Source organism: Procambarus clarkii, chromosome 5, assembly GCF_040958095.1.
Source record: "Procambarus clarkii isolate CNS0578487 chromosome 5, FALCON_Pclarkii_2.0, whole genome shotgun sequence".
NCBI lineage: Eukaryota > Metazoa > Arthropoda > Malacostraca > Decapoda > Cambaridae > Procambarus > Procambarus clarkii.
The window spans coordinates 28971855-28994055 of NC_091154.1; the positions used below are offsets into that span (position 1 = coordinate 28971855).

General features: G+C 41.3%; 2 protein-coding genes across 2 annotated transcripts in view; both read left to right on the forward strand.

Annotated features, from left to right (window-relative positions):
- The window catches only part of LOC138352557 (synaptogenesis protein syg-2-like), a 15174-nt gene extending 3159 nt beyond the window's left edge, over positions 1 to 12015 (forward strand). Inside the window, exons 2-11 of the mRNA XM_069305049.1 lie at positions 1070 to 1172; positions 1996 to 2162; positions 3619 to 3748; positions 5800 to 5939; positions 6336 to 6535; positions 7138 to 7302; positions 7888 to 8001; positions 9833 to 9980; positions 10484 to 10645; positions 11678 to 12015. Coding sequence (XP_069161150.1) covers positions 1070 to 1172; positions 1996 to 2162; positions 3619 to 3748; positions 5800 to 5939; positions 6336 to 6535; positions 7138 to 7302; positions 7888 to 8001; positions 9833 to 9980; positions 10484 to 10645; positions 11678 to 12015 — 1667 coding nt within the window. The remainder of the gene's footprint in view (positions 1 to 1069; positions 1173 to 1995; positions 2163 to 3618; positions 3749 to 5799; positions 5940 to 6335; positions 6536 to 7137; positions 7303 to 7887; positions 8002 to 9832; positions 9981 to 10483; positions 10646 to 11677) is intronic.
- Positions 12016 to 14782: 2767 nt separating this feature from the next.
- On the forward strand, positions 14783 to 19273 carry LOC138350013 (vacuolar protein-sorting-associated protein 36-like). The gene is made up of 4 exons (XM_069300149.1): positions 14783 to 15071; positions 15260 to 15868; positions 16183 to 16651; positions 17147 to 19273. The coding sequence occupies exons 1-3, from the start codon at positions 14873 to 14875 to the stop codon at positions 16233 to 16235; spliced, it is 861 nt and encodes a 286-aa protein (XP_069156250.1). The 5' UTR covers positions 14783 to 14872; the 3' UTR covers positions 16236 to 16651; positions 17147 to 19273.
- Positions 19274 to 22201: the final 2928 nt, after the last annotated feature.

Here is a 22201-nt window from a genome sequence, read left to right on the forward strand (position 1 = left end):
TCTCTCTCTCTCTCTCTCTCCTCTCTCTCTCTCTCTCTCTCTCTCTCTCCCTCTCTCTCTCTCTCTCTCTCTCTCTCTCTCTCTCTCTCTCTCTCTCTCTCTCTCTCTCTCTCTCTCTCTCTCTCTCTCTCTCTCTCTCTCTCTCTAAAACCCACCTGGGTGAGTGCTCTTCCATTCTTCTCGTAAATGATCGAGTCTTACGCTACAAGAACCAGGTTTTAAACGTGAACACTCTGAGTGAATCCAAGCATCACATTCACCCTTCCTCAATAGAAGAGTGATAACCATTTTTGTATAAAATATACTCTTTGTTTTTGGTTGATGTTAGGAAGCTAATACATTAACTTAAAAGTTATTTTGATAAAATTCCAAGAAAATAAAATATAACCATGTAATCACAGATTCTGAGAAGTTCTTGTATGTTTTTTTGGGATGAATTGTTTAATGGTCGAACTGCTAATCACATAAGCTTCCCTAATTATAGTATATGTTTGTTAAGCTCATTTCAATAGTTTTTTATTTGTATTCGTTTTGAGGGTTAAAACCATGTATTTGTTATATTATTTTACCCCTGAGTTAGCTAACACAGACAAACACATACATAGCCACACAGACACCCAGACGTACTCCCATTTGCACTACACACAAACACATACTCTTTTCGCATGCTCGTATAATACCTGATCTATTGGAATCGACAAAATTCACATTCACACACACACACACACACACACACACACACACACACACACACACACACACACACACACACACACACACACACACACACACACACACACACACACACACACACACACACACACACACTAAAAATATTTACCTTGCCCTTCCCTTCCATTTCCATCCATCTTGACTAGTCAATTGCGCATCAACCTGGCTTCTTGATTGGTCTGCATTCTTGCTCCGTTGTTTCTCTCCGTCTTTATACCCCAGCTCCTCGTCCTCACATCCCTCAAAAGGTGTTCCACAGACATTCTCACTTAGTGCTTTTGCTTCACAATTACTTTACCGCACGGGTAATTCTTTACACGTTTTTCCAATATTGCAGATGGACCAGTGTGGCTGTTCACCCCATCAGGAAAATTGGACGTGTTGGAAGGAGGTGATCTGACCATTACAGCTGAAGCTCTTGCGAATCCCGGCCCAGTCCGGTAAGTCTCTTGGTTCCTAGTGCCGTAAACTGCCGTGGGGGAGGGTAATTGTAGTATTCTCTCTTAGAGTCGCAAGATGAATACTACTCATAAGATTGTATGCCTCCATCAGATATAAATGTTATATTTTTTTTTATTTTCTTACGTTTTTGACGAGGGCATAAAATTATAATTGTGTATTTTGCCTTTTTTGCAGTCCACCAGATGGACTGCAAGGGTAGCTAAGGGAAAAATAAAAGAGATTCTATCTTCTACAAGTAAAATATTGAACGTTGATTCCCCAACGTTCTCAAACATCACATAAATGTTTGAGAACATGCCATACGCTAATGTAAATTACTGAGATAACTTGTAATGTTTGCATAACATGTGGATAACTGTTATCAGGCACAAGTTGCTGACAATGCTGGTTTCACAAGCACGCAATCTGTCCGAAAACATTTGTTCTCAGGCATTTGTTTTAAAAAACACACCGTACGGCTAACCATTGTTCCAACGCCCAAACATATACCTAAACACAGTTTTAAAGACTAACATTACGAAGCCCAGTTTGTGGCTGACCATCATTCCCAGGCCCAAAATAGGCCTGACCATCATTCCCAGGCCCAAAATAGGCCTGACCATCATTCCTAGGCCCAAAATAGGCCTGACCATCATTCCTAGGCCCAAAATAGGCCTGCCCATCATTCCGAGGCCCAAAATTGGCCCTGACCATCATTCCTAGGCCCAAAATATAACTAATAACGCATGTTTTACAAGCCGCAGATGGCTGAAAACAACCATTTCGGAAATCGCAAATGACTGACCAGACCTGTTCCCGCAGATATACCTGGCAGCGTGGAGCTGCTCTGCTGACGGGGGTGGTGTCCGAGGGAGGGAGTGGAGAGCTGATCCTGAAACGCCTGGGACGCCATATGGCCGGGACCTACACCGTCACTGCGAGCAGCAGCAGGGGCTCCGTCAACGCCTCCTTCATCGTCGACGTCCAGTGTGAGTGTCTAGTACAGGGGGTCCCAGTACATGACAAGTATTGGGGTGGATCAACACATATCAATGCATAGATAAGTAATAGTAAACGTGATATATATCAATGAGGAAATCCACAGGAAATGAGATGAGGATTCAAACCCAAGACAAGCGTCTGGGAACATCCAGGGCATAGGTTCGAATCGTCATCACGGCTCCTGTGGATTTCATCGGCACATATCAAGTAAAGGATGGATTTGTTCAGGTTAATACACAGTGAACTTGCCTATTGCAAATATAGGAAAGTTAGTTTATGGTGAATGCAGCTTTATTAGAATATAATGAATGTAAGGGGGTTTGTTTATGGATAGGTGGTTTGTATAGTGGTTAGCGGATAGTGAATGCAGAGTACGTAGTGCATAGTGACTGCAGAGTACTTAGTGTACAGTGAATGCAGAATACGTAGTGTATAGTAAATGCAGAGTATTTAGTGTATAGTGAATGCAGAGTACGTAGTGCATAGTGACTGCAGAGTACGTAGTGCATAGTGACTGCAGAGTACTTAGTGTACAGTGAATGCAGAATACGTAGTGTATAGTAAATGCAGAGTATTTAGTGTATAGTGAATGCAGGGAAAAATAACCCACGACCACTGCTAGGGGAAATCAATGTATCATAAATAAAACTTAACAGTGTCCCTCAGTTCACTGGCTTCGTGTTGTTTTGTTTTGGGCACAATGGAGAGGTTAGGGTTCAACTTCAGGGCTCGAACAATAACATTAAGGAGGAGGGAGCACCTCTCACTGGCTCTCTCCCCTCGTGTGGTAGTTCCAGCTCTTCATCCTACTGCGAAAACAAATCGTTCGTTTGCGCTGTGAATTCTATTGATGTTTGAAATTCTGTGCGTTTCCATGGTATTTATCAGTCCTACGACTCTCCGTCTCTCTCTGTCTCTCTCTGTCTCTCTGTCTCTCTCCCTCTCTGTCTGTCTCTGCTCCTCTTTCTATCTTTCTCTCTCTCTTCTCTCTCTCCCTCTCTGTCTCTGCTCCTCTTTCTATCTTTCTCTTTATCTTCTCCCTCTCCCTCTCTCACTGTCTGTCTCTGCTCCTCTTTCTATCTTTCTCTCTCTCTTCTCCCTCTCCCTCTCTCTCTGTCTGTCTCTACTCTTCTCTCTATCTTTCTCTCTCTCTCTTCTCTCTCTCCCTCTCTCTCTCTCTCTCTCTCTCTCTCTCTCTCTCTCTCTCTCTCTCTCTCTCTCTCTCTCTCTCTCTCTCTCTCTCTCTCTCTCTCTCTCTCTCTCTCTCTCTCTCTCTCTCTCTCTCTCTCTCTCTCTCTCTCTCTCTCTCTCTCTCTCTCTCTTTCTCTTTAAATAACAATACCATATCTAAAACTCTTCTTTCCCCCCCCCCTAAAGTATGCATTCCCTTCACCATTAAAAAATTACAAATGGGTTTTAATATAAGCTAATTCCTTTCGGCAGATGGTCCAGAGAACATTACCACGGCCAAGCGAGTGTTGGTGGACCAGAATGACACGGCCAGCGTCCTCTGCTCTGCCGTCGGTAACCCAATCCCAAACGTCACCTGGTCCAAGGATGCCGACGATTCCAGGTGAGAACGTCAGCACTGATGAGAACGGGTTAGTGGCTTATTGATCCCTGTGGCACTGCTCAATACGCATCCAAACTCACTCTTAAATTAGAGCTTTAGGTTTTAACTAATTCCGTGTTACCTGAATTGGAATGGCGATTTCGGTAATGTTACTGATGAAGTTTCTCTGAATCTAAACTGATTCTGTTTGTAAGCTGCTAGCATTGCCCAGATGTAGAGATGAATAAATGTAGCGTCTGAGACTACGTAACCATAGCTAGGGCTAACATAACCTTAGCTAGTGCCAACATGACCATAGTTAGTGCTAACATAACCATAGCTAGTGCCAACATGACCATAGTTAGTGCTAACATAACCATAGCTAGTGCCAACATGACCATAGTTAGTGCCAACATAACCATAGCTAGTACCAACATGACCATAGCTAGTGCCAACATGACCATAGTTAGTGCTAACATAACCATAGCTAGTGCCAACATGACCATAGTTAGTGCCAACATAACCATAGCTAGTACCAACATGACCATAGGTAGTGCCAACATGACCATAGCTAGTGCTAACATAACCTTAGCTAGTGCCAACATGACCATAGCTAGTGCCAACATAACCATAGCTAGGGCCAACATGACCATAGTGCCAACATAACCATAGCTAGTACCAACATGACCATAGGTAGTGCCAACATAACCATAGCTAGTGCCAACATGACCATAGCTAGGGATAACATAACCATAGCTAGTGCCAACATGACCATAGGTAGTGCCAACATGACCATAGGTAGTGCCAACATAACCATAGCTAGTGCCAACATGACCATAGCTAGGGATAACATAACCATAGCTAGTGCCAACATGACCATAGGTAGTGCCAAAATAACCATAGCTAGTGCCAACATGACCATAGCTAGTGCCAACATGACCATAGCTAGTGCCAACATAACCATAGCTAGTGCCAACATAACCATAGCTAGTGCCAACATAACCATAGCTAGTGCCAACATAGCCATAGCTAGTGCCAACATAACCATAGCTAGTGCCAACATAACCATAGCTAGTGCCAACATAACCATAGCTAGTGCCAACATAACCATAGCTAGTGACAACATAACCATAGCTAGTGCCAACATAACCATAGCTAGTGCCAACATGACCATAGCTAGTGCCAACATGACCATAGCTAGTGACAACATAACCATAGCAAGTACCAACATGACCATAGTTAGTGCCAACATAACCACATCTTGACTCGTGACACATTTGTGTAACCTTTTAATTTGATCATATTTTGATAGGGAAACAAGAAACAAATACTATAGCATAACTTTTTTCGCTCAGCCAATGAAAGAGGTAGGTAAAGTAAGAGTTGTAAACCCTGGGCAGTAAACCCGGGTGAGTAAATCTAAGGGAGTAAACCACAGGAAGAAAACCCCGGGAAGTAACCCTAGGAAGAAAACCCAGTGAACGAATCCCTGAAATGCTGCTCACTTCTGGGAAAAAACTGAGGAAAGTTCCATTTTCCATATAGATAAATAAGTCCATTATTCATTGCCTGTCATAATTTCTTCCTAATATAGGAAGAAATGTAAACAACAATAACAGGGACAGTAATATTGTGAGTAGTAGTGCTTGAATTGGAATTAATAATAGTGTGTGTGTGTGTGTGTGTGTGTGTGTGTGTGTGTGTGTGTGTGTGTGTGTGTGTGTGTGTGTGTGTGTGTGTGTGTGTGTGTGTGTGTGTGTGTGTGTGTGTGTATGTGTATGTGTGTGTGTGTGAACTTGTATGAAACTTGAGCCCATGAGCCATTAATCCTGGCTAATTAATAATCATTAATTAAATTAATTCAGAGTAATGGTAAGCGAATAATTATTCACTGATCCCTGAAAGCCTGGATTCGGGTAATTATAAATTACTATAGGTATTAGGAGCTCAATACTGGCATGCATTGAAGGACTTAACGAATTTAAAAGGCTCTTTAAATCTTTTTCCTCTGACTGTAGATCACAGCGGATCTGCTAATATGCTATGCTAATGATCGCCCATTTGCTTCGTAGCGTGGCTCTGTCCTGGGGAGAGGGCGAGGCCTACCTGGTGGTGGAGGCCTCGTCGCCAGAGGACACAGGACTCTACTACTGTCGTGCCTCCAATGTTGTGGCGTCGTCTACGGCCGTCGCCACCGCCGTCGTCGTCACACGTGAGTCAAGTCAACACGACGCCTGCCAATAGGACACAGAAGGAGAAACGAATGTAGCACATACATACTTGAGATGACACTTGCAGAGACACTTGTAATTGATGCGCAACATACACGCGAGCCGACACAAACAACCTGGAGGCACTTAGAATCGAAGTACAACAAACTCGTTTTGCTAAGAGTCCAGAGACACTTATAAGTCGATACACAACAACACGTTACTCAAGTGTACACAACAATCACGAGACTACAATGTTCCTCGATACTGCATCATCTCTCCCTCCTTCACCCTTTGCAACCTCTCAAACATGTACATCTTTGGACCACATCTCTAAATATATAGAGACCATTGTAACTGTACCTCTTCACTGTTTCTTCTCCCTCTACTTCTTACAGAAGCTCCCTCGTCGGCCAGCAGCAGCAGCAGCCTCCTGGACGAGGAGGAGGAAGAGGTGGCAGGCAGGTCATGGGCCGTTGAAGGAGGCAGTGGTCTGTTGGACTGTCGCGTCAGGGCCTCTCCTCAACCCACCTTCTACTGGCTGGCTGAGGACGGGCCAATCTCTGACGACAAGAAATATAACATTCACATGCCACAGGTAACATCCATGCTCTTCAGTGGTGTGTGTACACCACTTGACTTTATGTTTAAACTGTTCTGCATAATTAGAAGAATTAGTTATCTAAAATGAATGTTCAATTTCCGAGAAAAAAACTTGATAATCTGGTGAACTGTTAATTATACTCATGTTAAAAATATTGGGTAGTTTTTGGTGGGTGACCAGCCTCAGTAGCTACTGTGCGAGCGTGTTGCGCCATAAATAAATTTTATTTCATAAATTATATTTCTAAGAAATAAAAGAAAGGCTACGATATATATATTTTAACAATTTTATCTATTAAATTTTATCTATTTAAATATTACATTTTTAAAAGTTAGTTTGTAAAATAGATTATTCAAAAGTAATTTATTACGTCAAGTTAAATTAATAAATTTTGTATTGCTGCTCCTTTTCTCTTCGTGCTCATTAAAATGTCTTGTTTCAGTAATGATTGACGAAACCCAAATATTATTTGTATTGGGATATACTAAAAAAAAAACAATTATTTTGATTCATAAGTAAACTGATCAGGACAGAAACCCCAATAAGAGACAGAAGGCCAGGGGCATACATACTAACACGACTCCTATCTCCCCAAGCTGATGGACGGAGTGGCTGAGTGGTCTTCAGTGCTGGAGGTTCGAAGTGTGACAGCCCGAGACTTCGCTAGTTACACCTGCGTCGCCCTCAACCCACTGGGCTCCCACGCTCTCAACTACACCCTCAGCCAGCCCTCGCAGCCCGGAACCCCACTCAGCCTTAACGTGAGAGCCCTAATAATTCAGTTACAGTTTTTCAGACGATTTGTAGAGAATCATGGATATGATATTTTATACTGAGAGACCAACTGAAGTGAAAGTATGTGCCGCCAACTGGTTCCCACGACTTGAAAGGCGTACAATTTGATGTGTTTTTTGCCCTAAAAGTATATAGCTATGCAATTAATGATATAATGTTGCGTTCACCTGGGCTCTAGGAGGCTCGGTCCGCGGACCCAAAGCATGTGAGGCCGAAGCACTTAGACGAAGTTTATTTCCACGGAAGTGTGGATGACAATTTAAATGATAATGTTTATTTGTACGCGGAAGCGTCAATTTCCTCGGTGGTCTTAATTTCTCTAAATCCATAGAGATTTTTTGACGATGTGGTCGTCCAAAATTTCACACGCATTAAGTACGCTGCTCGTTAAAAATTTACATGCTCAGAGACTTGCAGGGGAAGCATTGATTGCAAGCCATTGTTGAGGAGCACATGTTGGCGGCGTACGGTGTTCCTCGGTAGAGAGAGAGAGAGAGAGAGAGACAGATCAATAAGGCAAGTCTAACGGGGTCCTTGTGTCCTTTCTGCAGGTCACGGCGGTGAGCGATACGACCGTCGAGGTGAGGTGGGCAGACCTGACGGTGGGTCCTGCCCCAGCAGGTTACACCCTCAGGTATCGCCCCACCAGTCACCGGCAATACGAGGTCAGTAGTACCTTAAAATCACCACATCTGATAGGCTCAGTTCTGTAGGGCATACTTTACTTCCACTCACCCATCCTAGTCTCTATCCTGTGTGTTTAACTCACTCAATCTCTCTCTCTCTCTCTCTCTCTCTCTCTCTCTCTCTCTCTCTCTCTCTCTCTCTCTCTCTCTCTCTCTCTCTCTCTCTCTCTCTCTCTCTCTCTCTCTCCTCTCTCTCTCTCTCTCTCTCTCTCTCTCTCTCTCTCTCTCTCTCTCTTGAGAGAGACTTGTGAGTCTCTCTGTTCTTTCACATTCTTAGAAATGCAGCTTGCTGTGATTTCCTCACTGTTCCCTCGTGAGCTAGTTGATATCTAGACAGTTAAACCATTATCACCTGTTCTTCTTCTTCTTCCACTTATCTTCAAAGAAATAGTTGCATGACACAACAAATCTATTGTTATTGCTCCTGTCTGTTGCGTCCATATTAAAGTTCGTGAGAACATTCATCAGTTATTGGAAAACAACAAATTTATTGTTATCATTTCTAAGTATTGAGTCCAGACAAACGTTTCTGGTGAATACATTTTTTTGTATTGTTTAACATGTCAAATTTCAAGAGAACAATCACCTATTGTTGCATGACACAACAAATTTGTTGTTATTGCTTCTTGCGTCCACAATAGCGTCTGGTGACAAACAATCACTGATTACTGTTGCTCTTTCACAATACACAATAGCGTCACTAATAACGCACCAACTCACGTTATTTGTGCATATGTCTCGAGGTTTCGTATGAATAAATAGAGATACTGACTAACAGAAACAATGGTCATGATATAATTTGTCCCTCCTGATTACGAGTGGTAAAGTCATATTATGAAGAAATAATCGATAATACGGTTATCTACTTGTGAGAGTAGCATAACCTTTTCTAAATACACAGAAATCAAATTTAACGTGATATAGATATCAATGAGAAAATCCACTCGGGACGGCCATGAGGTAGAGCCTACTCTAGTGGTAGAGTATGCTCTACCTCATGTGGTAGAGCATACTCTAGTGGGTAGAGTATGCGGCTAGCAACGCCTTGGTTGCAGGTTTGCACCCACCTCACAGCCCTAGTTGATTTTCTCCTTTCATTTTGTATTAATAATAAATGAATTATAGCCTCAAGACTGGTATTGAGAACATGTATACGTGTAAGGAAGCAGATATGCTAGTGGAACATGAATGTTTTTTTTAGATAGGATATGTATTGTTGTTAACACTAACTACCTTACACTGGCCCACTGACCCCCGTTGCATGTCGTATGTATGTCGGAGGCCATGTCTTCGTGGGAGTCCTGATGTGCCAGTTCTTATGTGGGAGAGGAAAACCCAGCTGAACAGTGACCGCGTACGATCGTGATCTCAAAAGATTTGGCAATCATTTACAATAGAATTTGGTCATGTTATAACCCAATTGGCAGTCACAACATTGTTCAACAGAGCTATTAGGAACTCTGGTCATCGCCAGTGGAAAATTTTGTGGTTGTGGTTTAAGTACAAAGAGAGAGGCTTGGTTTTCCCCGCGATCTGGATCAGGTGTGACAGCGCTGAGATCGAGAGTACCATAAGATCCCTATAGCTCCCCGACTCCCCCCTCACATACACGAGCTGACACGTGTTGGTCACCCACTGCCTCTTATTCATACGTCGTTCCCCCCTTGTCTTTACCCTCCCTCCCTCCCTTTCCACTCCCTAGACCTCTCCCTCCCTCTCTCCCACAACCTTCCCCTCACAGCTGGTTGACCCAAGCATGGAAAGCCAGTACCTCATATCGAATCTCGCTCCCCCTCCCACCCACCTCCAGCTGGTCGACATCCCAGGGACCAACTTCTCGAGCCTTGTTATCGAGGAGCTCACGCCAGGAGAAGAGTACTCCTTCAGCATCCAGTCCTACGACGAGCACGGCCGTGTCCACCACATCTCTCCCCCAGTGGTCGTCATCATGAGTGAAGGTGGGTCGAGTTCTGGCGAGAGTGGGTGTGTGCAGGCGTTCCTGTGAGTGTTTGCTGTGAGTTAATGGACTATTTCCATACTGATTAGTTTCATGGGGTGAAAATCACGAGTGGTGATTGTTGAGGTGATGTGTACCTCGTCATCCTGGCGTCTGTACAGTGACCGCTGTTTCACCATCTCAGCAAGCAGTTGGTGATACAGTACCCAGCATCACCAGGTCGCAACACCATTTGATAAACAAAAAAATTATAAATTTAACGTTCTCGAATTAACCTGTGTATAAATGCAACGAGTTGTGTCTGGTAATTTAATTCAGGTCATAATAGTTTTTTACCGTTCTCGTGGACACATGAAAGGCGGAAGTATCATGAGTTGCAGTTATCCCTGAAATGTAGCCTTGGTGCTTTGATGATTTAATTCCTTTATTAATTTAAAAAAATTCCTTGACTAAAAGTGTTCGTTTATATCTATATATATATAATGTGGCTAATTAATGTTGCAGTGGAAAGTGAAGAAAATGGAGTCAGTGACAAGGAAGGCCCCAAAGGAGTGTCGTACATCGCCTTCCTCTTGATTGCTGTGACGGGAGCCGTGCTTATAGTACTCAATATTATAGGCGTCCTCTGCTTCCTCCGACGACGCTCCTTCTTCCACGAATTCTCTGGTAATTTATGTTACTTCTGTAGCTCTCTTCCTTCCTCCCTCTCTCTCTCTCTCTCTCTCTCTCTCTCTCTCTCTCTCTCTCTCTCTCTCTCTCTCTCTCTCTCTCTCTCTCTCTCTCTCTCTCTCTCTCTCTCTCTCTCTATCTATCTATCTCTCTCCCTCCCTCTCTTCCTTTCGCTGCCCCCATCTCTTCCGGTTAGACGATCCCTACTTCCTTGTCACAATACCTTTTGTGAGCATATCTCCTTGTTTATCTCGGTGGCACATGTGGTGACCCAGACCTTGGGAGACACGGTTATCTCATTCTTCCTGCTCTTGAGCTTTGCATTGTTGTTTTGAAGTAAATTTCATGGTCAATTTTATTTCATATTTGAAAAGCTCTTGGATAAAAAACACCGAGTGTCGTGGAATAATGAAATTAGATCAAATTTGGAACAATACTAAGTTGTTCGGCTTTCATTTGCATTCAAACTAAACATGTTTTGTGGTATATTGTTGCAATGGAGTTACTCTTGTATTAACGTCACTAATATGATGATCTCACTGTTGTGATGCCGTCACTGTTGTCATGACGTCAGTGTTGTCATGACGTCACTGTTGTCATGACGTCAGTGTTAAATTTTAATAATAAGCTTGCTGGAGGAGTTTGAGGAATGAGGAGCGGAAGAATGACTTACTTAGGCTTCAATCTGCTCTCCGCTTCTCTGGCTGCTATTGTCTCATATTGTCCAAGATGATTTAGGATAAGGTTTTGGACCAAAATAATGCTCTTTCGAATTATGGATAACATCACAATAGCGCTGATATACCGTGCATGTGTCGCCATATCGTAATTGTAAGACATGATATTATCCTATGACCTTACTGAGATGTGAGAGAGAGAATTATCAGAAGGAAGTGTCAAACTTATGTTAAGTGTCAAACGCTTAACATAAGATGTGAACAAAAGCTTCCTTGAAATCAAGTTTGGTAATGTAGTGTGACTGTGCTGGGGGGGTTGAGCAGGCAGGTAAAATGTCTCTTATTCTCTCAGCGTCTTCATGCAAATCTTCGGCCTATGAGGTGCCGTCGCCGTCCCAGGTGGACAGGATGTCTCTCAGCTCCACAGACGACATCCCTCCACCTGACTACGAGGTAACGCCTCCGCTCGTCCACCAGGTAACACCTCCGCTGCCCGGGTCCCTAACCCAGACCTCTTCCACCACCTGCCCGTCCTCTCTCTCAGCTAGCAGCTTGTTCGTCAACATGGTGTACCGTGTGTCCCCTCCCCCTCCCAGGCCTCTGTGTGAGGAGCGGTGGCTTCGGGGAGAGAGAGAGTGTGTTGGCGAGTCCAGGGCCCCTGAGAAACCTGAGTCACACCTGGTACACTAGCACACACACATACACACGCACATACACATACACACACACACACACACACACACACACACACACACACACACACACACACACACACACACACACACACACACACACACACACACACACACACACACACACACACACACACACACACACACACACACACACACACACACACACACACACACACACACACACACACACACACACACACACACACACACACATACACACACACACACACACACACACACACACACACACACACACACACACACACACACACACACACACACACACACACACACACACACACACACGAACATATACCTTGCCCGGGTCATCGGAAATTGTTACCTGTACTGTAAGTAGAGTTAGTCGAGCTGAGCGTCTCTACTACACCACCACCACCACCTCCACCACTATTACTACTACGGTCAATATCCCTTAAAGAGAAGCCTTGAGATCTTCGCTTCCATATTACTTCAGAACTCAACCCTCGACCCCAGGCATCATCTCTCCCTCTCAACCTGCTCCATGCGTCCCTAACCTTGTGGCAAAAAAAAAATCTATAACTATACCAGCTCTAAAACCCCCCAAAAAAACGCCTCAAATCCACTAGGCTTGCTGTCCTTCAATCCATCAGTTTGGACTAAAAATAATGTGCTTCATTCGCTGTATAAAACGTCCTAATTCTTCTGCTTTTTTCATAAGTTAAATTACAATACTTCACTCATATTACTCCCTATTCCTCCTCTTTTCCCATACAAAATCGGCGTTGTCTTCTCACCAATCACATCACAGATTGCATAGTCGTTGTCTATAACAAGTATATAATCTACAGCAATTCGGTAACAGGGCATAAGTTTAGCTTGCATTTTTGTCTAAAGAACAATACCATTTGCAATATTGTGTGATGAACAATATCATTTACTGTCTTGACGGATCATATTAGAATTTAAGTCATTCGTGTCGCGATCTATACATTAAACGCTTAACATATCATAAGTGAGCTCATTGCATATTACAAATGAACATTTCGTAAATCACAGCGAACACCTAATATATTTTAAGTGAGCAGTTGTGAAAGAGTGGACACTTTAGAGTCTTAGATACTTAATGATATCCTAGTGGATACTTAGAGTCTTGCTTAAATTCAGAGATATCCTTACTCAGGGCCATCAGAAACTAAAACAAATCTTTCTCGCTTACAATTCTCATTTTAGCAAGTAACATTAATTCTCGCCTTTAGAGACGGGGTTTTCTTGGGGGTGGATGGGAGAGGTGTGGAGTTCTTCAGTTTACTGAAGTAGCTCAGCCAATTACAGTCACAATCATATATTTTCACTCGTTTATGCTCGTTTGCGATATTACATATCATAGCGCATTAAGGAAGATATGTTAAGTCAGTACACACTAACTCACACCTTCCTCTCCCCCCCGTCCCCCCCTCTCTCTCTCTCTCTCTCTCTCTCTCTCTCTCTCTCTCTCTCTCTCTCTCTCTCTCTCTCTCTCTCTCTCTCTCTCTCTCTCTCTCTCTCTCTCTCTCTCTCTCTCTCTCTCTCTCTCTCTCTCTTCTCTCTCTCTCTCTCTCTCTCTCTCTCTCTCTCTCTCTCTCTCTCTCTCTCTCTCTCTCTCTCTCTCTCTCTCTCTCTCTCTCTCTCTCTCTCTCTCTCTCTTTCTCTCTCTCCATCATTCCCATAACCACTGCTTAGCTTTGCCATGTACATAACGAAAATATTCCATAATATCAGTATTCCCCACTTTAATACTTCAATCTAAATTTATTTGTATTTCCTAAATCCCAGCTATAACCCAGTTCACATATCCGTTCCTGCTTTATATATATATATATATATATATATATATATATATATATATATATATATATATATATATATATATATATATATATATATATATATATTGTCCAATTTGTCTAAAGCGCTTTCTCCTGATATATCATTTCTATGCCTCTTCCTATAAAACCACAGCTCATCTTAGTGTTGACTTAAAAAACATTCTTCGCCTGTTCACTAAACGCAGTTACAGCTTCAGTTTATATATATCGTGCAAGGCAGATGGCAGGTGTTGTTCTCGTCCCGTTACGATACACATTAGCTGCTCTATCGTGATCGTTGTGTGGTTTCATGTGTTGCTTAAAATGTAAGAGGAATAACTATTTTCCTGCTTCAAACCTATGATTGTTAAGTATGTTGTGTATGATTGAATTCATTTATATTATTTGTCATTATTCTCTAGTGCAATTATTTTTGGAGAATGGTTCATTAGCTGTATATTTCACAATGAAAACGCTACGTGTCTGTGAAGAATTTGGTTTGCTATTGGTATGTCTGAAGGCAATACCAATTTTCGTGTTAGTGAAAAAAAACTCCGCTTTTCAACTAAGCACTTTAGTCTAAAAACGAACTTTCAAAACCAAAAGCTTGTCTGTCTGAAATCATATATTTGTAAGGGGGGAAGAAAAGGAACTAAAACAAAATTTAACCTAACGTTGGCACAAACAATTCTTAGATTAGAATATGTTAGGCCAAGGTTGTGGTCTGTTAGGCCTAGATTTAATTAAGGGTAGTTATTTTTTTCATTTTAATATATAAGTTCGGTTTTTATTAAAGTGTTCAGTTGCAAAATCAACTTTTCATTAAGTTCATATTTATAGATATATATATGAACTTAACATACATACAGCCTTTACGTGAGGATGGTTAGCTTAATAGGTAGTATCAATAAGAATTTAAAGCTTTGAAAATTTACATTTCAATATTAAACAGATCTGCTAAACTATACACTATGGGCCAGCAGGCAAAATTTCCTACGTTGGTGTTCTTTGTCGCAACAGCAGGTGATGGGGACGTGTCGTGTTGGGTCGTTCAGTGGCGGTAGTCTCCAGGACCTGTCTCACCCCTCCGGCTCCAGGGGCACTCCGTCCCTCGCCCGCAGCAGCAGTCCCATCCTCACCTCCTCCAGCACCATCTCCAACAGCGGAGCGGACATCATCGCTCCCCCAGACGACTTCTCCAGCGGTATCGTCAATCTCGGCTCCGGTAATTATTTTGTGTTTCTCGAATTTAATGAAACTGCGTAATCAGGGGCTGCTTCAGGGATGGTGACGAGAATCAGGGATGATGATGAGCCTCAGTATGATGAGCCTCAGTATAATGAGCCTCACAGATGTATATATAATTATACCGTAGCATCATGTTTAAAGTGAACATTCTTGCCTCCTCTACAGATGAGCATGGATCCCAGTCTTCCCGTCAAGGCCGAGTGTCATGGGCTAACCTTGAGTTAGACCTACCAACCTCTCCAACTGAGGCGTCGTACGAGCAGGCCATCATCACCCAGCAGCCCTCCTATGACCTGCCTAGACCCGTCAGAGATGTGTCTGCATCCGCCTTCCGAAGCGTGGAGTCCCTTGCAGAGCTGTACAGCCCTCACTACGAGCCTCAGCCAGCCTTCACCCTGCCCAGGCGCCCCTCCCAGGTCATCTACCACGGCCAGCCACACCTTCAGCAGCAACTTGAGCGGGAACAGGCACAGTACCAACAGATGGAGCAACAGCAGTACCAGCAGATGGAACAACAGCAGCACCAACAGGCAGAGCAACAACAGTACAAATACCACCAAGTAGAGCAGTTACAGTCGTCTGCTGAGTACATACAGTCAGCGGCAGCTGAGCAATATTTCTTACAGCAGCAGCAGCAGCAGTGCTGTCAGCAGCCCTCCTTAGGAGCCGGCATGACTGTTCCTCCACCCTACGCCAGCCTCGACCCCTCCACTCTTTATTCCCTGCATGCCACCGTCTTCGAAGATGGTGCCAGACCTTCCACAAGCTACACAGGTGAGTCCTCTGCTGCGTCAGGTTAAACACACTTCGCCAATCTTCATGGCTCCAAATGCACATTAATCCTAACGAATTATATATTGGAGTAATATGACTTTTGATAAGTTTAATACGTAATAAAATGTAACGATTATAAATTAGCCACAATATCACTCTCTAATTCATTCCTGCAGTTACTTAACTTTCACAGACTCAAAAACACACAAATACGCCTCTGTTGTTGTTAAGGAACAGCAATAGAGGTGTGGTTTGGTTAATATCTAATGAGAATTTAGCAAGGATACAATTCATTTCCCTCATATCCGTTTCAGACTGGCCACCTCTGACGCCCACATACACAAGCAGCGACTACAGTGAGACCTAAGTACAAAGGCTTTTCAAATGGTGTTGGGTCCTGCTGTTGTGTTTTGGTTAACTGTGTTCCTTCACTGTACCTTGGGTATCTTCGCCCCAGTACCGGCAGCTTTACTACCCAACAAGGTGTTTTCGTCACACTACTGGTATCACCGGTAGCTTCACCGGAGTACTGGTATCTCCGTATGACCGGCTGAACTTCCCTGCACAACCGACTTCGTCACTGTCACCTTTATACACCGTGGTGGTGCACTCTGCTTCGTTCTTCTGTCGGTAGCACAACTCTGAAGCCTTTCGTGTCCTGTGGGACTCGCGCGTCTGTGTGTGTGTTTTTGTGCGAAAGTGTACACGTACGCTCTACTGATGACCCAACACACTCTTGTGTGTACTAGTGTTAACATCAGCTTCTCAACATCCGGAGACCTCGTGAGTATTCCTTCCTCATGCAAGTGTAAACACTGTCAGTATACAACATCAGATTCCTTCATTATCATAAAGATGTCAATATGTAAACTCAGTTTTCAAGTCATATTCATCGAAGCTTTTCACAAATAGAAAGTTAAAATATTTTCCGTAATGTGTAATGGAAAACTTCATTTTCTTAAAAATAAGTTAAAATTTATTTAGTTATGTTTATAGTTAGACTTAGGTTAGGTAAGGTGTTTTGGTTCGGCTGATGAATGTGTGATTTACAGTATGTGGGTGAAGCATTTACCGGGTGGTGTTCGAACTTGAAAGTGAGTGAAAAAAATAATTTATAAAAAGTTCGAATGTACTCCGCTGTGAGTCGCGTGTGAATTAACACATATTTGGCCGGAGGTATAGGATGAGATCCAATATGATGGTTCATTTGCTGTTAATGAAAAATAATAATAATGTTTAATTTTCTATAATCTCTTAAACACTGTCCTCTCTTTTCAGACTTGCCACAAAATGAAACGTGTCTCGAATCTTGCCGTGAGAGTCTGCTTGTTTTCCTTGGGAAATCGATCAACCTTAATGGCTTCCAAGAGCAACCCAGAAGTGCACAACTGCCCAGTCCTGCAAAATTTTGACCACTTCCTAAGTGGATAAATCCAACATTAGTTATCAACATTATGAAGAGCAAAAAGCACCCGGCGTTTAGCAGTCCTCAAATAAATCGAACTTGTTTTCTAAGTTATCAACCAGTGTTTTTGAGGCGACGACTAGGGCAATAATAAGTTCATTACGGGGGGCGACCAGTCTTCCAAAGTGTGGTCATATAAGATGACCTGGTGCTTAGAGTGACGTAGTCGACGCACTCACAAGCTCCTTCATCCTGGCCTCCGGATAACCTTACACGTCTCTATGTGTGTGTGTGTTTTTCCTTCATTGTGTTCTGAGAAACCTGAAGATACTCTCCATTTTTAAACGGTAATGATTCAAGATAAAGTTCTATGTAAAATATCTTCACAACACAATTGTCTCAATAACACAATTTCCATAATAATACAGTTTACACAAAATATAAGCTATGAATATATATATAATTTTTATACAATAACAATAAATGAAATATGCATAATATGTACATAGACCTTACAAAAATATAATCTAACGAACCTAAAGGTGCAATATCGTTGTTCACACATTCATGTTAGCAAAGAATACTTGCAGAATAAATATACATATCACAGGGTATTTAAACGAGATGGGAAACTGCAGGCGCATCTTCATTATGCGTAATCTGTGTTTTAACAGACATTGATCAATCAAGTCAAACATTGTCCTAGCAGATATTCCTTCGTTAATCAATTATATATCAAAATAATATTTGTTTAAGAAGACACTATATCATCAAAATTCTATGTTAGTTATCGTCTTAGTAAGACGTTCATTCATCCATCAACAAGCATATTTAATTAAGAATGATTTCAGATATCAAAACTCGCGCATTAAAACGACATCAGATCATCATGCACCCTCTCAGACATACATTCACTCATTCATCAACACTAATCAGATCAAGCATTCATTCAGACAGACATTAACTCATTCATCAACAATTATCAGATCGAACACCCTATCAGACAGACATTAACTCATTCATCAATAATTCTCAGATCAAGCACACATTCAGACATTCACTCATGCATCAACAATTATCAGATCAAACAGTCAGACAGACTCATCTCGTCATCATTAATCCTCTCATTTGTAAATACAAGATACATTTAGCACATATCAATCCACGCTACCTCGTCTACACGCGTCTGATCTTCTTACTGAGGAAATTGAGTCCTTGTGAGAAAATTCACTTGTAATAAATGATGTTATTAGTCCTCTATGTAAATGTTCACTTGAGGTAAATTCACTTGTCATCATTGTGTATGTCTCAACTTGTCTGTGATAATCTGTTAGGCCAACAATAGTCTAGGTCGTTGTTCCAGTGTATGTTCTTCAGTTTTTGTCCTTGTCGGAGTGTTGATTATATGTAACAAATATATATATAAATATACCAAAGCATGTAATGTAAAAACGAATGTATTTGACATGTAAATAACATGAATATATTATTTTCACTGATAGCAAAGCTTTGACGTTAAATATACTTTTGGTTTCAAAATAATATTATTTAATGATATCGAAATGTTGTTGGATGTTGTATTACAAGTGATATTAGAGATTTAAGTTTACTTACACAGTAGAATATCAGTTATGTCTTTGAGATGTAAGAATTATCCTTTATGTTTAATAGGATGAATGATTTATCAGTCATTATAGGCAAATTACTAATTTAAAGGAATTTGTGTTGATTTGTATATTTCATTATTGATAACGATTAATATAGATATATATATTTTTCTGTATGGGATAAATCATTAGATATGAAAGATTGTAGGCAGTTTAGTTTATGTGTTTAGATGTTGTAAGACTGTTAGATAACATAAGCAGATGTTTTATTCCAAACTATTCTTATACGTAATTTTAAGGTCATAAAATGTGTTACAAATGTTATATATGATGTTCATTTATGAAGCTATATATATTATATAGGTATATATATATGAGAGAAATGAAATAGGTTTTAATGATTGTGTTTTCATTCACCAACTCTTTTCTGATGGTTAGACTGCGAGAGGAAAGTCTTATCTTCCAAGCATAAGGAATCATTTGTATAAGTTGCAGCTGCAGACCAGTTCCAGGTATAACCATTCCTGCAATCCATTTGATTTCAGGAATGCTAAAAGTATTATTCGCATATAAGTCCTATATTATTTATGAGCGAAACTGAGTGAAAATGAGATCAAAGTTGATTCGTTGGGGGAAAAACTGAATATTAGATAAAACTACGATAGAACAATACTTGCATTTATGGCTGAAACTATTGTGATGCATTTTAATATAGACATAAAGCGACAGAAAAACACAAATGCTTACAACTGTGGACAAAAACAAATTGTTTTAATGTAACACAATTTGAATAAAAAAAAGCTGCTACAAAATTTATCCAATTTAACTTACGTATAAACAATCTGTGATTCATTCTCTAAAATCCAGGGCATTTATTCGTAATCAAGTTTCTGACATTATCCTTCTACATTCAATAATGATATATTTATCGAACTATTGACCAAAAGTATCCACAAATGGCATCATTATTTGCAATAACAAATGACTGGCTCCACTTGTCACCCTTGCGGCATCTCGCTATAAACGTGTGTGTTGAATGAAACGCCTCACTCACTCAGTCGTTACTTTATTAAGGCAATAGTGGAACACTCTTTGAAAGAGGAGTAGCATTTTGACCACATGCATCAAAATGCAGCTTTTGAATATATAATGTATTATACAATATTATTTTACACTAATAATCACCCTTAGATACCACAGCATAACTACACTGCTAGCGTCGCTAACACAGGGATAATAATTGTCATGTTTCCTCCACTTGGAAAATGGATGGATGGATGGAGAGAGAGAGAGAGAGAGAGAGAGAGAGAGAGAGAGAGAGAGAGAGAGAGAGAGAGAGAGAGAGAGAGAGAGAGAGAGAGAGAGAGAGAGAGAGAGAGAGAGAGAGAGAGAGAGAGAGAGAGAGAGAGAGAGAGGAAAGTGAGAGTTAGTGTGGTGCTAACCTGATACATCTTCCTTAATGAGTGAACCTGCCTATTGACCGACGACATCAAATACAATACAATAACGACTGTCGTGGGGAAACAAAACACTTCGTCCGCTTGGATAATAGGAATCGAATCCCTCCCCTTCCCGACCAGTTTGATGGTAGGCATGACGCTCTACCCAACCGACCAGTCGACCAGAGTGGTGGTGACATAAGCTTGAGGATCTATACCTGCTCCTGATCATGGGGTTATCTTGAGATGATGATTTCGGGACTTTTTAGTGTCCCCGCGGCCCGGTCCTCGACCAGGCCTCCACCCCCAGAAAGCAGCCCGTGACAGCTGACTAACACCCAGGTACCTATTTTACTGCTAGGTAACAGGGGCATAGGGTGAAAGAAACTATGCCCATTGTTTCTCACCGGCGCCTGGGATCAAACCCATGACCACAGGATCACAAGTCCAGCGTGCTGTCCGCTCGGCCGACCGACTCCCCCAGGATGCTCACATTCAGGATGGAAGCAAGTAGGCTATTATCCATAATTAACTCTTAAGCCTTACCTGGCATATCATTACACTGAATTAAGTAAAAATATTAGAGCTTCCAGGTTATGGAACATAACATGAACGTCCTAATTGTGTTCCGCATCTTCGGATAAACTTGAAGAGCATAATTTATAATATTTGGTACAAAATTTCTGACAAAATCATGTGATTGTTTCAAGCATTTACACGACCCTAATCTTATCCTATTAGCTACCTGACTGGTAGCTTAGAGTGTTTAATTCATTTTTAATTAAATAATACGCTTTTGTTATGTTAGCGTCTGAGACAACTAGTTAAGATGTGGAGGATTAGATAAGTGATTAATTTTTTTAATTAGCTTAATTAGTGAAGATTCATAACCAACACAAGTATTAATTATAATTTGACATATGATACTTATACTAGAGAATAGTTAATAATTTCCCCAGTCAATGTTTTCTTCTGATTATCCCATGCGTGCTCAAGTACTAACTAAATTGGGAGTTTTAAAGAGTGGTAGTGAGGCGGGCGGGTGTGTGGGTAGATGTGGGTAGTCAAATGTGTGATGGTATGGGTGAGTTTGAGTGAATTTCTATTGGTGTGGATCATATTAGAACGAGTGTTTGTTACGGCACAAGTGTTTTATATTGCGCGTTGGGGCGAAACTGTTGGTTGTGGCAGGTGTATGTTTGAGCTGATGTGTGTGTTTGAGTCGGTGCTTGTATGGCGAGGGTGTGTTGTAAAGTGCCTGAGTGCAGGAGGATCAGGTGTTTGTTATGCCTGGTTTGTGAAGGCATAGGAATGTGCCGTTACGGTTGGCGTGTTTTGAGGTCAGGTATGTTCCCGGGGTGGCAATATGAAGTTTATGAAACTGCCGTACAACAATTTAAAGAGAGGTTCCAAAAAAAGATATATGAAATTTTTATATTTTTGCTTCTCTTCCTTTAAAACATTCGCAATTTGGTGAATAGTCAAATCAAAATATGAACAGAAGGCTTGAAGCTGGAACAAGCTCATATGAGAACTCGAAAAGTTATTGTTGTTTCAGATTTGTGCAGCGAATTGCCAGACATTGCAAAACTAGTTTCAAACTCTGCAACACCATAAGATATATATAACTTTGTATGCAAAAATAACCTGAGATAAAGTTTTCCCGACACATTTATTGCTCTCACCATCCTTTAGTCCCTTAATTTTTTTGAAGTCAGTTGCAAGGCAAGAATTTTCAAGCTAATTTTGGCCAAAAACAATATTAAAACTTTGATCCTCAACAATACAACAAAGATTTACTAAACAATACAGTTTACAAATTCAGCGTAAACAAAAAATAACAAAACTTTTACCCGAAAAAAGTAATATATTTACCAAGCTG

Excerpts from the sequence above, each read along its gene's own strand:
- LOC138350013 (XM_069300149.1), top strand. The coding sequence starts at position 14,873 with ATGGGGACGTGTCGTGTTGGGTCGTTCAGTGGCGGTAGTCTCCAGGAC. Across the intron at positions 15,072-15,259 it reads TATCGTCAATCTCGGCTCCG|ATGAGCATGGATCCCAGTCT; the intron begins GTAATTATTTTG and ends CCTCCTCTACAG. Across the intron at positions 15,869-16,182 it reads ACCTTCCACAAGCTACACAG|ACTGGCCACCTCTGACGCCC; the intron begins GTGAGTCCTCTG and ends TATCCGTTTCAG.